We start from the raw sequence: 16356 nt of genomic DNA on the forward strand, positions 1-16356 counted from the left end.
GTTAGGTGGCCTGTACACAACTCCCACCAGCGTTTTCTGCCCCTTAGTGTTATGCAGCTCTACCCATATCGATTCCACATCCTCCAGGCTAATGTCCTTCCTTTCTATTGTGTTAATCTCCTCTCTAACCTGCAATGCTACCCCACCTCCTTTTCTTTCCTGTCTATCCCTCCTGAATATTGAATATCCCTAGATGTTGAGCTCCCATCCTTGGTCACCCTGGAGCCATGTCTCTGTGATCCCAACTATATCATATTCATTAATTACTATCTGCACATTCAATTCATCCACCTTTTTACGAATGCTTCTCGCATTGACACACAAAGCGTTCAGGCTTGTTTTTACAACACTCTTAGCCCTTATACAATTATGTTGAAAGTGGCTCTTTTTGTTTTTTGCCCTGGATTTGCCTGCCTGCCACTTTTACTTTTCACCTTACTACTTTTTGCTTCTACCCTCATTTTACACCCCTCTGTCTCTCTGCACTTGTTCCCATCCCCCTGCCACATTAGTTTAAAGCCTCCTGAACAGCAGTAGCAAACACTCCCCCTAAGACATTGGTTCCAGTCCAGCCCAGGTGCAGACCGTCCTGTTTATACCAGTCCCACCTCCCCCAGAACTGGTTCCAATGCACCAGAAATTTGAATCCCTCCCACTTGCACCATTTTTCAAGCCACATATTCATCTGAAATATCCTCCTATTTCTACTCTGACTAGCATGTGGCACTGGTAGTAATCCAGAGATTATTACCTTTGTGGTCCTACCTTTTAGTTTATCTCCTAACTCCCTAAATTCACCTTGTAGGACCTCATCCCATTTTTTACCTATATCGTTGGTACCTATATGCACCACGACCACTGGCTGTTCACCCTCCCATTCCAGAATGTCCTGCAGCCGCTCAGAGACATCCTTGACCCTTGCACCAGGGAGGCAACATACCATCCTGGAGTCTCGTTTGCGGCCGCAGAAACGCCTATCTGTTCCCCTTACAATCGAATCCCCTATCACTATAGCTCTCCCACTCCTTTTTCTTCCCTCCTGTGCCGCAGAGCCACCCATGGTGCAATGAACTCGGCTGCTGCTGCCTTCCCCTGATGAGACATCTCCCCCAACAGTATCCAAAACAGTATATCTGTTTAGGAGGGAGATGACCTCAGGGGACTCCTGCACTACCTGCCTACTGCTACGCTGTCTAGTGGCCACCCCTTCCCTTTCTGCCTGTGTAGCCTTCACCTGCAGTGTGGCCAACTCACTAAACATGCTATTCACAACTTTCTCAGCATCACGGATGCTCCAGTATGAATCCAATCGCAGCTCCAGACGCTCAGTGCGGTCTGCCAGAAGCTGCAGTTGGACACACTTCCTGCACACGTAGTCGTCAGGGACACTGGAAGTATCCCTGATTTCCCACATGCTGCAGGATGAACAAACCACGGGGCCGATCTCAGCTGCCATGACCTACCCAATACTTGCCTCAACTTTTGAAACTTTCTCCTTTGAAAGGAACTTACCCGGCCTTACCTCACTTGGAGTGAAGCTCGTCCGCGCCATCTTCCCCCTTCCTTTCCAATCCTGAAGAAGTGTCTTGGCCCAGTACATCATTCATTTCCAAGGATGATGCCTGACTTGCAGAGTTCCACCTGCATTCTGTACATGTTGCTGTAGATAATATTACAACTAAACTACAGAACAGAGAAGAAGAAAAAGCAAGCATTTCCTGCAGTTTATTTTTTGAACTGAAGAAAGTGAAGAGCATTGGCCAGCAACCAATCCGGACATCAGAAGATTGAGAGAAGGGGATTACAATCAGGTCCACTGCCCAAGTAGAAGAGGCAGCAGCAAGCGGGTTGCAGTAGCAAAATAGGACAGTGACTAGCAACCAGTCTGCATTTGTGATTGATCAACAGCAGCAAATTAAAGGAAGATGGGGCAAGTGAAGCAGCCACTGCCTGACTGGTCAGAGTCAGAGTGCTGATCCTGAGAGTTTAGCTCTTTGAAGCTTCAGCAAAGAGAGGATTCAGTAAGAGAAAGCAAAAGAAAAGAGAAGTTTAATGAAGTTTTTTTCCTTCCCTTCTTTATATCTGCATAATTAGGAACGTACGGATGCCAGGCAGAATAGTGGAATGATCCTCTTGCAGGATTTGGGAAGGTCTCTCTGGCTACAACTGCGAGAAGTGCATTCAGCTGCAGCTTCTAACAATCCATGTGAAGGAGCTGGAGCTGGAATGGGGTGAACTCTGGATCATTCGGGAGGCTGAAGGGGTGATAGATAGGACATATACAAAGGGAGTCACACCCAACGTTCAGGACACAGGAGACGGGGAGACAGACAGGAAGAGGAAAGGGGTAAAGGAGGCCAGTACAGAGTACCCCTGTGGCCATCCCCTCAACAACAGGTTTATCACTTTGGATACGGAGGGGGTTGACCTAACAGAGTGGTCATTGTGGTCGGATCTCTGGCATTGAGTCTGCTTCTGCGACTCAGAAGGGAAGGGGGCAAGAAGAGGCACATTGTAGTGCCAGGGCATTTGTTAGATAGGGGAATGGACAGGAAGTTCTGTGGGTGAGAGTGAGATTCCCGGATGGTATGTTGCCTCCCACGTGCCAGGGCCTGGATTGAGTCTTCAGTATTCTGTGAGGGTGAACAGCCAGAGGTCATGTAGGTAGCAATGACTTGGGTAGGATGAAAGACAAGGTTCTGCATTGGGAGTTCAGGGAGGTAGGTGCTAAGTTAAAGGGCAGGACCTCCAGGGTTGTGATCTCAGGATTGCTACCTGTGCTATGTGCAAGTGAGGCCAGAACTAGGAAGATTATGCAGTTTAATATGTGGCTAAGGAGTTGGTGTCGGAGGGAGGACACAAGATTTTTGGATCATTGGGCTCTCTTCCAGGGAAGGTGGGACCTGTATAGAAGAGACAGTTTGCATCTGAACTAGAGGGGAATGAATATCCCAATGGGAGGGAAGATTTGTTAAAGTTGCATGATGGAGTTTAAACTAAAAATGCTGGGGGGATGGGAACCAGAGTGCCAGAAGAGTTCATGGAGAGGTAGATGTTTGTAAGACCTCAGACAAAATTAGGTGGAGCATGATGTCCCAAGTTGCATATATTTCAATGCAAGAAATATTGTAGGAAAGGAAGATGATAGTGCTGAAGATGAGGTAGCTGATTTACAAACTGGGGCAATGTGTAGTGAGGAGAGGCTGTTGGCAGGGAAAAACTACAGTCAGCAGGATGAGCTGCAATGTAAAAGGTGGACAAAATCGAAAGGGTGAATACAGGACTGAATGTGTTAAAACTGAATGAACACAACGTACCAAATAAGGTAGATGAGCTTGTAGCACAGTTACAAGTTGGCAAGCATTATGTTATAGGCATCACTGAATCATGGCTGAAAGAAGATTATAGCTGGGAGCTTAATGTCCAAGGATACACATTGTAATGAAAGCACAGGCAGGAAGGCAGAGGGGGTGGCATTGCTCTGTTTGTAAAAAATTAAATCAAGTTATTAAAAAGAGGTGATGTAGTGTCAGAAGGTATTGAATCATTGTGGATAGAGCTAAGAAACTGTAAAGGTAAAAAGAACCTGATGGGAGTTGTATACAGACCCTCAAACAGCAGTAAGGATGTGGTCTACAAATTACAACAGAGATAGAAAATGCATGCCAAAAGGGAAAATTTTGAAGTCAATTATTAAGGATGAGTGCTCAGGGTACTTTGAGGTACATGATATAATAGAGTATAGTCTGCATGGTTTCCTCAAGGGAAAATCTTGCTTTACAAATCTATTGATATTCTTTGAAGAAATAGCAAGCAGGAATGACAAAGGAGAATTGGTTAATGTTGTGTACTTGGATTTTCAGAAGGCTTTTGACAAGGTGACACACAAGAGACTACTTAACAGGTTACGAGCCCATGGCATTACAGAAATGATTATAGCATGGATAAAGTAGTGGCTGATTGGCAAGTGGCAAAGTGTGGGAATAAAGGGAACCTTTTCTGGTTGGTTGATAGCGAGCAGTGGTGTCCCACAGGGGTCTGTGTTGCGACCGATTCTTCTTCTGTTATATATCAATGAGTTGGATGATGGAATTATTGGCTTTGTTGAAAAGTTTGCAGACAATTTGAAGATAGGTGGAGGTGCAGGTTGCTTTGAGGAAATAGAGAGGGTACAGAAAGACTTAGACAAATGAGGAGAATGGGCAAAGAAGTGGCAGATGGAATACAGTGTCAGAAAATATATGGTCATGCACTTTAGTAGAAGAATTGAAAGGGTTGACTATTTTTGAAATGGAGAGAAAATACAAAAAAACTGATGCACAATAGGACTTGGGAGTCTTTATGCAGGATTCTCGAAAGGTTAATTTGCAGGTTGAGTCGGTGGTGAGGAAGGCAAATCTGATGTTAGCATTCATTTGAGCAGGACTAGAATATAAAAGCAAGGATGTAATGTTGAAACTTTATAAAGCACTGGTGAGGCCTCCTTGTATTGAGAGCAGTTTTGGGCCCCTTATCTTAGAAATAATTTCCTGAAACTGGTGATGGTTCAAAGGGGGTTCATGAAACTGATTCCAGGGTTGATTCCAGGATATGAAGAGTGTTTGATGGCTCTGAGCCTGGATTCACTAGAATTCAGAAGAATGAGTGGTGAACTTTGGAATTCTTTGCCACAGACAGCTGTGGAGGCCAAGTCTTTATGTATATTTAAGGCAGAGATTGATAAATTCTTGTCTGGTCAGGGGATGAAGAGATACAGGGAGAATGCTGGAGATTAGGACTGAGAATGTAGTTTGAACTTTGAAATACTTTGATAAGATGGACTCTTGACCATATATCCTACTCCATTATGACCTTGCTGTTCATTGTTTCCTGCACTGCACTTCCTCTGTAGCTGCTGCACTTTATTCTGAATTGTTATTTGTTTATCTTGTAATACCTCAAGACACCATGCCATGACTTGATCTGTATGAACAGTATGCAAGACAAGCTTTTCACTGTTCCTCAATACATGTGACAATAATAAATGTATTTAGTGAAAAGGGTTCTAAGAGTAAACATAGCAATTATAGGCCTGTAAGTTTGACGTCAGTGATGGATAAATTAATGGAAAATATTCTTAGAGATGGTATATATAATTATCTGGATAGACAGGGTCTGATTAGGAACAGTCAACATGGATTTGTGCATGGAAGGTCATGTTTGACAAGTCTTATTGAATTTTTTGAAGAGGTCACGAGGAAAGTTGACGAGGGTAAAGCAATGAATGTTGTCTATATGCACTTCAGTTAGGCCTTTGACAAGGTTCCGCACGGAAGGTTAGTTACGAAGCTTCAATCTTTAGGTGTTAATATTGAAGTAGTAAAATGGATTCAACAGCCACGGGATGGGAGATGCCAGAGAGTAGTGGTGGATAACTGTTTGTCAGGTTGGAGGCCGGTGACTAGTGGTGTGCCTCAGGGGTCTGTACTGGGTCCAATGTTGTTTGTCATATACATTAATGACCTGTATGATGGGATGCTAAATTGGATTAGTAAGTATGCAGATGATACTAAGATAGGTGGTGTTGTGGATAATGAAGTAGGTTTTCAAAGCTTGCAGATAGATTTAGGCCAGTTAGAAGAGTGGGCTGAAAGGTGGCAGATGGAGTTTAATACTGATAAGTGTGAGGTGTTACATTTTGGTAGGAATAATCAAAATAGGACATACATGGTAAATGGTAGGGCATTGAAGAATGCAGTAGAACAGAGTGATCTAGGAATAATGGTGCATAGTTCCCTGAAGGTGGAATCTCATGTGGATAGGGTGGTGAAGAAAGCTTTTGGTATGCTGGCTTTTATAAATCAGAGCATTGAGTATAGGAGTTGGGATGTAATGTTAAAATCGTACAAGGTATTGGTGAGGCCAAATTTGGAGTATTGTGTACAGTTCTGGTCACCGAATTATAGGAAAGATGTCAACAAATTAGAGAGAGTACAGAGGAGATTTACTAGAATGTTACCTGGATTTCAGCACCTAAGCTACAGAGAAAGATTGAACAAGTTAGGTCTTTATTCTTTGGAGCGTAGAAGGTTGAGGAGGGACTTGATGGAGGTATTTAAAATTATGAGGGGGGTAGATAGAGCTGACGTTGATAGGCTTTTTCCATTGAGAGTAGGGGAGATTCAAACAAGAAGACATGAGTTGAGAGTTAGGGGGCAAAAGTTTAGGGGTAACATGAGGGGGGAATTTCTTTACTCAGAGAGTGGTAGCTGTGTGGAACGAGCTTCCTGTAGAAGTGGTACAGGCAGGTTTGATATTGTCATTACAGTAAAATTGGATAGGTTTATGGACAGGAAAGGAATGGAGGGTTATGGGCTGATCAGTGGGATTAGGTGAGAGAAAGCGTTCGGCACGGACTAGAAAGGCCAAGATGTCCTGTTTCCATGCTGTAATTGTTATATTGTTATATGGTTATATGGTTAAGTTTTGGAAAGATAATTTTATAGGAAAAATAAAGAGAAAATGTCTATCATACACAGTTTGAAAACAGCAGGGATAATTTTGAGTAGAAACCAAAACAAATTGATTTCAAGATTTTAAGAATGCAACCCAAGGAGACAGGGAGCTCCAGATTGCAGCTTCTGCAAAAGCTAAATTTCACTCAGAACTGCAGATTCACGAGCTGAATAATGGTCTAATGGATACAATCATATGATCTGGTTACAAAGATAATGCACCAGTTCCCTTGTGTACATCATAAGAAATGGTATCAGGCACGAAGAAGAAAGCAGGTGTTCAAAGTCTCCTTGGAAAAATTAGAACATTCCAGTTGATTCCTGAGAATTCTGGACCGTAACTGTTGAAGGTAGAGAAGGATTATTTGGGATGATGATAGGAACACGAGTTTCTGCATTGAGTAGTAATAGCAGGGCAATCGCTGGACTTGAGTATCATAGTTAATGCAAAGCCAGTGTCTATTGGTGGGTCCTCAGGAGGCTGTAGAGGCTGATTTAGGATCCGCATGTTCTGGTGCACTGTGGGCAAGGGCAGGTTGTGTGGCTATTGAAGGATTTTTGGTTGTTTAGTGTCTCTTTTTGCAGCTGTTGCTTGTTCTCTGTAACACAGTGGAGGTTGATCTCCTGTAGCACAGCTCCCTCTTGAACAGACTTCTATCAGGTGTATCTACTGAGTGCAATGTCTTCCTAGTTTTCAGACGTAACATTGAATTTCTTCAGGCTGACTGTGATGTTGTCTTTGAAGCATTTTCTTTCCCCATTGGGGGCTGGCTGACCTTCTTCAAGTGGGGGTAAATGATCTGTTTGGTGAGATGTGTGTCAGACATCCAGATGGCATGGCCTATCCGTCAGAGTTGGTGTTGTTTAATTGTGGTGGAGATACTGCTCATGTTGGTGTCCTCCGATGCCATGGTGTTAGTGCATCTTTGAAGACTTTGAACACCACAACCAGCAGGTCCTAACGAAACTTATGGTCTGTAGTGCAGTATGGAACAGAATCACAGAGCACCTAGTGTGGGCAGTTGAAACCTGAAGATCCTTACAAAAGATTTTGAAGATCAGCTGGAAGGACAGACTGCACTGAGTGCAGACAGAAATACTATATGAGCAGCAAAGTGGGCTATAAACCACTGACCAGCCAGCCCATCTGGCAGCTCCTACTCCCTCCACGGAAGTGTCTGCAGTTTCCATATTGACCTCATCAGACACCTAAGAGCCAACAAACTAATGTGAAAGAGCAATCTCGATCTAAGGAAAGCCTGTGAAATAGGGACCCAGCCATGTTAAGTGATGCAGGAGTTCCCCAAAGTATGGAAGGGCTTAACATTACAAAGTAATACGTACAACATTTTTCAATCTTACAGTACATATCACAAATACCACACTCCACATAAAAGTCAAACTCATTCTCAGTTGGACAAACTTGAATTGTTTCCTCTGCAGTATCAGAGGCTGACAGAAGTTTATAAAATTAAGAGGGGCATAAATCAAGTAGACAGTCAGGATCTTTTTTCCAAGTTAGGAATGTCAAATGCTGGAGGCTATGCATTGAAGGGGAGGGGGGGAATGTTCTTTTTTAGCCTACAAGAGTGGTAGATGCCTGGAATGGGCTGATAGGAATGTGCTGGAAGCAGATACAATAATGGTTTTTAACAATCCTGTGATAGACATGTAAATATGCACGGAATAGATCAATATGGCTCACATACAGGCAGAGGTTTAATTTGACACCATATTTGCTGCAGATACAGTGGATTGAAGGGCCACATTGCATTCTTCTATGTCCAATGGCTGCCCGATGGACAAATTCTTGCATAAGATAAAAAGATTTCCTACAGTAGATAAAGGGATACTGGATGTCTCATTAGTTATAAGTTTTATTGGCTTATGCTATTATTGTGTGTGTATAGACATGACAAAATGAAGAAAAGATGAAGATTGTCAGATAAGTCTTGCCCCTTTGAAATTATTCTGCTCTGGCCTCTCAACACTTTGCCCAGTTCGACTATGACTAATCACTTACACAGATAAACTTAAAATTAATAATCTATTATCTAAGACGGTCAATTGATACGGTACTTCATCTAATAGGTTTACAATTCCATTAATATAACTGACAGAGATGGGTCAAAATATGCTGGTTAGGTATTCAGATGCTAGTATGTCAGTTATTTAGATTACACCCTGCTCAACAATAGTTGTTGTTAATATATCTGGCTTGGCATAGTTACTATGGTCTGAAGATAAGAGACAATTCTACTGTAAGCAGCTCAGGAATAATAGGTATATGGTACAAAGCTGTAATTTAATCTTTATTTCGATGTTTTAATTCATGATGGGCTACAGATCCCTGAGACCAGTTCCCATTCCACTCCACAGCTGGTGATGGTAATGTTGTAATGTTTTCTCCACAGAGATCCTTAGCCTCTTACTCTGATCTTAACAGCACTTACTACAACATGTAACAGAACAGATTTGGTTGCAATGAGATTATTTCTCTATAAGACATGTTGAAAACCAGGAAGGAACAAAATTGAAATGCTACTGCAGTACCACAACTGAATGAGTGTAATTACAGTGTGACATGTTTACATAGCCATTTCCCTTTATAAATATGACCGTGAGACTTTATAACGAGAAGAAAAGGTGCAGTATGCTGTCAGGCATGAGATTTTTGATGTGTTACTAATTCTTTTTCCAGAATTTCCAATCCCAGAAAGATTGCATTTATTTACTCAAAACTTGAAAAGACTTAATTTATTTATCTGATTTTGCAGCGGGCATATGGATTCACTTTCGATCCTATGCTTGATCACAACGGATTTTGCTGCATAGAATGCCAGCGTGGACACCAGCACTGCCGGCGAGTCTGTGAGCCTCTTGGTGGTTACATGCCCTACCCTTACAATTACCGAGGATGTCGTGTCATCTGTCGGATTATCATGCCATGCAACTGGTGGGTCGCACGCATGCTTGGGAGAGTATGAACTGAATTTCCTGCAATTACTGATCCAGAGCCTGAAGCCCTTTAAATCTGCTTTGGTTTCCCCTCTTCTAAGACATCCAAGTCTATGACATCCATTCATTAACTTGTTTTAAATAGTCCGTTTATTGTACCAAGAAAAGATTCAAATGTCCTTCTTTCCTCCAAGCTGTTTATAAGTTTCTATCAGAGGGTTTCCTTAGTTAATTGAAATAAGAAAAAGATAATTCAATCCATGGAATTGTGTCTTGGTTGTTGCCTGTAAGGTCTTAACTTTCCTTTCAGAATTTGGAGTCCATGGTTTATGAATCCCAAAATTGTAGCTCTGAAGCCATTTTCACACACCAGGTTTTCTGACCGAGAAACATTTGTCCTTCTTCTAGAATTTCATTTATTTGGTAGGCTTTCTGGATAGTTCCTAAATATTAAAATAGCTGGTTAATGTTATAATACATGAGAAAAAAAACAAGTAGGTCTATGGAAAATTATAGATTCAACTTGAGACATTGCAGACAATCACTCTCGCAAAAAAAATCATGCTTTCTCCTAATAATAATTTTTGCAACCATTTGTCATAGACTTGTTCATGATGCCTGTACAAAGGTCCTGTATAGTCATTTGGGATAAATACATAAAAATATACATACTTCATCAGGATATGCATATTCAAACTAATCACTTCTGCAACACTTGATATTTTCAATCATTGTAAATCCTGATTTTAGCATCTGTTTCTGCTTAAGAAAATCACTGCTCTACTGTAAATTTGCTGCATCTTCATATGCAGTACTGTAAACATTATGTTCATATGACTTTTATATAACACAGAAGTGTATTTAAACTAGATCTTTTGCTTCCCAAATTTAATAAGCATATCTTGTTATAAGAAGTAAGACAGGATTTAATTTCTCTCTCCCTCTTGTGTGGTTTATAGTTTGTATTTCACACAACATGTTGCGCTCACTAATTCTGTATTTTAAAAAGAGAAGATGGATTGTTCATTCCCAGTGTGCAGAGACATCCTTCCACTGACCCCAAACTGAACTGATGATTACTTGAAAGTAATCAGCCCCTATTCTGAACAATGAAGGCAAGGGAGTTACATTTTATATTTTTAATGGGACACAGTAAGATACACATGTCTGCACTTTAGCACTAAGATAATATGTTTTGCATTACTTTGGGAGCAATAATATAACATGCTCAGGGGCAAGCAGCAACAGGATTGTCCACCCATTTTATACACCATCTGATTTTACTCACCATGAAATGTAAATGAATTTAATACATTTCTTTTGCTGATATCCTGATCTTTTTTTTTGATTTACAACCTCTATCATACTCAAGATCACCCATCACACAGAATTAAACTGGAATAAGAAATACCTGTCCAAGAACCCATTCCAACTCAGCTCAATCTTCCACAAATCCAATTAATGCATAGAATGTGATTGTCACACACCACATCGATATTTCCATGGTCCCTGCAGGTAACCTAACCGAATTAAATAAAAATTGCTTCTAAAACAGGGCAGAAGAATTCTCCCACAGGAAAGAGCAAAAATGCAGTGGTATGATATAACAATGCTATGAAAGAGCAGCATTTTGTGAATAACTACTTGTGCCTCGTACTTTAATTTGATCTTTGTGCAAATGGTATCTGCTGCAGAAGCACGGGAATATTTGGCTCCCAACTCAGAGCTGAAAAACGTGGCTTCATGTTGGCCAAAGGCCCATTTTCAGATTGGTTTGCACACAGCTTGCAAGGTTGCAAATCTCAGTGGGTTATGGCTCATGACTGGCTTGAAATTGGAGCCAGTTTAATTTCCTTTACTGATCAGGAATTAAGATCATTTGTTGCATAACTCTGTTAAATGAAACAGCCAGTGTTTGAAAGATGCTAATAATCACTTCTGGGTCGTTTCACATCACTCAAAAATTTTAGAGCATAGAATAGGACAGCACAAGAACCACAATGTTGTGCTGAACTAATTAAATTAGTAATTCAATGGCTAACAAAACTGATCTCTTCTGCCTACACAATGTCCATATCCTTTATTCTCTCTAAATGTCTCATAAAAGTCCCAAATGTTTCTGCCTCTCCCACCTCTCCCTGTGTAAAAATAACTTGCATCTCACATCTCCTTTGAAATTCATCCTTTTTACCTTAAATGCATGCCATCTGGTACTAGACGTTTAAATCTTGGGGAAAAAAGATACTGCCTGTCTACTCTATCTATGCCTCTCATAATTCTATAAATCTGAATCAGATCTCCCTTCAGCCTCCAGCACTCCAGAGAAAACAACCCAAGTTTGTCCTAATTCTCGTTATACCACATGTCTGCTTATCTGAGCAACATCCTAGTAAACCTCTTCTGCACCCTCTCCAAAGCCTCAACATCCTTTCTATAATGGGGTGACCAGAACTATATGCAATACTCCAAATGCAGCACAACTAGAGTATTATAAGGCTGCAGCAGCACTTCACATTTGACTAGGTTAAACTCCATCTGCCATTTCTCCACCCATATCTGCAAATGATCTTTACCCCACAATATTCTTTTCCAGTATTCTATGCTATCCATAATACCATCAACCTTCACATCATCTGCAAACTTACTAACCCACCCACCTACATATTCATCCAGGTCATTTCTATATATCACAAACAACAGAACTCTCAGTACAGATCCCTACAAAACTCCACTAATCACAGACCTCCAGCTAGAATAAGTCCCTTCGACCAGTACCTTTTGTCTTCTGTGGGAAGACAGTTCTGAATCCAAATGAATGTGGACTTGCTCATAAACAGCTGTCCCGAATTAACTCTCCCTAATTCCTGTTTCATGCTCTTGTAATTTGCCGTGTTCCAATTCAATACTCTCTTGCAAAGTCTATATTTATTCTAATCTGCAGTTTAGCTATTTTTGAGTTTTACCCAATGGATGGGCCCTCCATTATGTCCTCTCTGAGTGCAGCTGTGATATTGTCTCTGATTACTCATCCACCTGTTTTGCCTCCCTCTCTATCTTTTCTAAAACATGGAAATGCTGGGACATTAAGGACCCATTCCTGTCTTTCCCCCAACCAAGTCTCCGTAATAGCAACAACATCATCATTCCATGTACTGATCCATGCTCTAAGTTCATTGCCTTTACCCATAATGCTTGTGACATTAAAATACAAACACTTTAAGCTATCCATCCCATGTATCTATTACTTTGCTCCTGCCTGTCTTTATTGCCCCTGACATCTACCTTCTTGTCCATCCTTCCACTTTCTGACTTGGTGTTCTGGTTCCTATCCCCCTGTCAAACTAGTTTAAACACTCCTGAGTAACACTTGTGATCCTCTTGGCCAGGATATTGGTTCCCCTTCAGTTTTGATGCAGCCTGTCCCTTTTATCTCTGCCCCAGAAAAGGTTCCAATGACCCAAGAACCTGAAACTCTGCCCCCTGCACCAGTTCCTCAGCCACTCATTCATCTGTACTATCATCCCATTCCTGCCCTGACTAGCACATGGTACAGGGAGCAATCCAGAGATTACTACCTTGGAGTTCCTGTTCCTCAGTCTCTTTCCTAACTCCCTATATTCAATGGGCAAGATCTCTTTCCCCTTTCTATCAATGCTGTTGGTTCCAACATGAAACACGACGTCTGGCGGCTCACCCTCCCCCTTGAAAATATCCTGCAGCCAATCAGAGACATCCTGGACCCCAGCACCTGAGAGGCTACACACCATCCTGGCTTCTGTTTCACAGCCACAGAATCTTCAGCCTCTAACTATTGAATATCCTATCACCATCACTCTGCCTGACGTTATCCTTCCCTGTTGAGCCTCAGAGACAGCCACACTACCAGTGGCCTGGGAGGTGCTGCTGCACCCTGATAGGTCATAACCCCTCCCCACCAGTATCCAAAGGGGTATTCTTGTTGCTGAGGGGAATGACCATAGGGTAAAAGTTTCATCGATGGGGTTTTCCACTACCCAGGTGTTCCTAAGTACATCAAGCTCCAGTTCTTTGACCTTGCCAGTGAGGAGCTGATGTTGCATGCACATCCTGCAGATGAGGTCATCAGGGAGACCAGAAGGTACTTTGCAATCCCACTTCTTACAGGAGGGTATTCCACTGTCTTAACTGCCCTCCTGTCTATGTTTGTTATACATTTGTCTGGAATTTCTCAAACTTAAGTTCTGCAATCAAATAAATGACTCTAAAAGACTCAGCACCCTGGCCCTCTGCTTGTTGAGCCAAAGGCTGACCACTCATAGAATGGCCATTCTGCTTAAACCTAACTTATGTTATTGGCCTTTGCTACAGTAGTTACCAATAAACCAAGCGACCTCCTGCTCACAGGCGAGTCTCAACAGTTTCGGCTCACTTTTTAAAACTTGTGTGTGAGCTCCTCAAGAAACTGTCTCCAACACTCTCTGTGATCTCTTGCTCCGTAGATAAGTTCCGACAACCATCGCTCACTTTTTAAAACTGACACATAACCTCCTGGCTTTTGACCTTTTTCCTGTTGTAATCCCAACTTTAAATTGATTTCTATGTCAGAAGCTCACAGAATGATGTTGTTCCCTGGCTAATGTTCCTTTAGATAATTATATACCTCCAACTTTCTCAATGTCTTTGGGCCCTACAAATCCAATATAACACCAGTCCCTAATACACCAATACCTGAAACCCATGATATGTAGTTCCAGCCAAAGCCTAGGATTCACCTCCAATGAAGGCAGATTCATGTCCCCAATTAAACAATCCAGTGACTCCCACCCCACACACCTCACACCTCTGCAGGTTCCAACACTGCCATAAAACAACACTTGATTTTCAATTCCCCTCACTCCTACACATGGGTTTTAGCCTTTGATTCAGTCCCTCTCTTTCTTTCTTTCTTTTTTTCTCCTCTCTCTCTCTTACTCTCTTCCTCTCTTCATGTCTTCTTCATTCCTATCACAAGTTCCTGAGCCTGGGAATGGGAAAAAGCATTAGACTGCACATTTCTGTCAACTTCTGTTTGTAAAAGTCTGTAACACCCATTCTCTTGCAACTAACTGATAATGTTTGATGATCAGAGCCAATGAAATGACAGTCAACATTGTCTTCTCCCACCCCTCCCATCCATTAACTAACCATGACACCGCATCCATTCTATTGACTGCTATTGGGCTAATAGAATATTTGTCGACTGTGAAACATCCAGAGATTTGAAATAGAATCAAATCTGCAGACTAACCACATTTCTGACCACTGCAGTTGTTACCTTTATTAAAATCTGATATTTGGGAAAGTTGGTGTAGGTACTGAAAGAATTAACCCCACTGTAGGACTCATTGCTAACAGGGCTTAATAATTCCAACACAAACTCAGTATGGACAAACACCAATAAGCAAGGAGTCTGTGGACCCCAGGTTGGGAACCCGTACAATAAAATATATTTGATGTAAAGTTACTCAGAGCTAGAATCTCACACAAGTACATACTTCCCACTTCATCAGGATCACTTCCACCCATTCAACACCATCGGAAATCATGGGTTTCGTGCAGTTTGATTTAACCATATTCAGATTTATTTTTTAATGCTGATATCAAATTTGTGTGATTTTGATGTTCTTTTCCATGGATTCCCATGTTGTACTTGAGTATTATTTGCTTTGCTACATTTCTCTTTATTGTTATTTTATGTTCTCTGCTCAGCCTTCACACATATCACAGGAGAATTTATTATTCATCAAATGCCCCACCGCAACCCTAATTCTTCGTGTCGTCAAACTAGGTGGAAAAGAAAGATAAACTGGTGTGTGAGATAATGCTGCTTCTTTAATTCTTAGTTTGCTCATGTATAAAATTCACTTCATAACACACTTTACTTAAGGTAGAAGCATAATGATTATGTTAAATGTTATTAAAACATTTATTACTATTATTGTTTATAGTTTTTGCATGGCTTAATAAAAGGTTTGTAACAAATACAATACCAGAGAATGTTTATTGTCCCACTGTTTTGTTTGCCTTACACTTTTGAAGAGAATTAATTTTTCATTAACTTTATGAAGATCCAGTCTCTACTCATCTCCAATGTGTATGTGTACACCAGTATCTTTTAATGTATCAAAGTTTGAACTGAACACAGTTAAAAATAGAGTTTGCAACAGATTAGAGTGGAGGGTGGATTTGGTGTACAAAGTACACAGAACATTATATGGAAGTTTCAGAAAGAAGTAATCTTGGAAGTTGCAAATTTGCACTTCCTCTAATCTAAATTATGCTAGATTTTGATTTTTACCTTTTATCTTCTATGTTGTTGTTTATTTTTTTAAATCCTGGCAATGATACTTAACTTCTCTGAACAGTGGGTCTTACTCTAGTGGTAGGCAAGTTGATCGTGAGAGGCAGGATTTATGAGCATTTGAAGAGACATAATCTGATTAGGAATAGTCAGCATGGTCAAGGGCAGGTCATGCCCTACAAACCTGATTGGATTCTTTGAGAATGTAACAAAAAACATTGATGAAGGTAGAGCAGTGGATAGAGAGTATATGGATTTCAGTAAGACACTTGATAAGGTTCCCCACGCAAGTCTCATTCAGAAAGTAAGGAGGATTGGGATCCAAGGAGACCTTGCTTTGCAGATCCAGAATCGGCTTGCCCACAGAAGGCAAAGGTAGTCGTAGATGGTTCATGTTCTGTATGGAGGTCGGTGACCAGTGGTGTTCCGCAGGGATCTGTACTGGGACCTCTCCTTTTGTGATTTTTATAAGAGACCTGAATGAAGTAGAAGGGTGGGTTAGTAAGTTTGCTGGTAACACAAAAATTGGGGGTGTTGTGGATATTCTGGAGGGTTGTCAGAGGTTACAGTGGGACATTGATAGGA

At 41.3% G+C, this 16356-nt stretch overlaps 1 protein-coding gene across 1 annotated transcript in view; it reads left to right on the forward strand.

Moving 5' to 3' along the window:
- tnmd (tenomodulin) overlaps positions 1–15457 on the forward strand; it is a 138781-nt gene extending 123324 nt beyond the window's left edge. Inside the window, exon 7 of the mRNA XM_073058421.1 lies at positions 9272–15457. Within this exon, the coding sequence (XP_072914522.1) occupies positions 9272–9481 (210 nt within the window). The 3' untranslated portion in view covers positions 9482–15457. The remainder of the gene's footprint in view (positions 1–9271) is intronic.
- Positions 15458–16356: the final 899 nt, after the last annotated feature.

Source organism: Hemitrygon akajei, chromosome 10 (assembly GCF_048418815.1).
Source record: "Hemitrygon akajei chromosome 10, sHemAka1.3, whole genome shotgun sequence".
Taxonomy (NCBI): Eukaryota; Metazoa; Chordata; class Chondrichthyes; order Myliobatiformes; family Dasyatidae; genus Hemitrygon; species Hemitrygon akajei.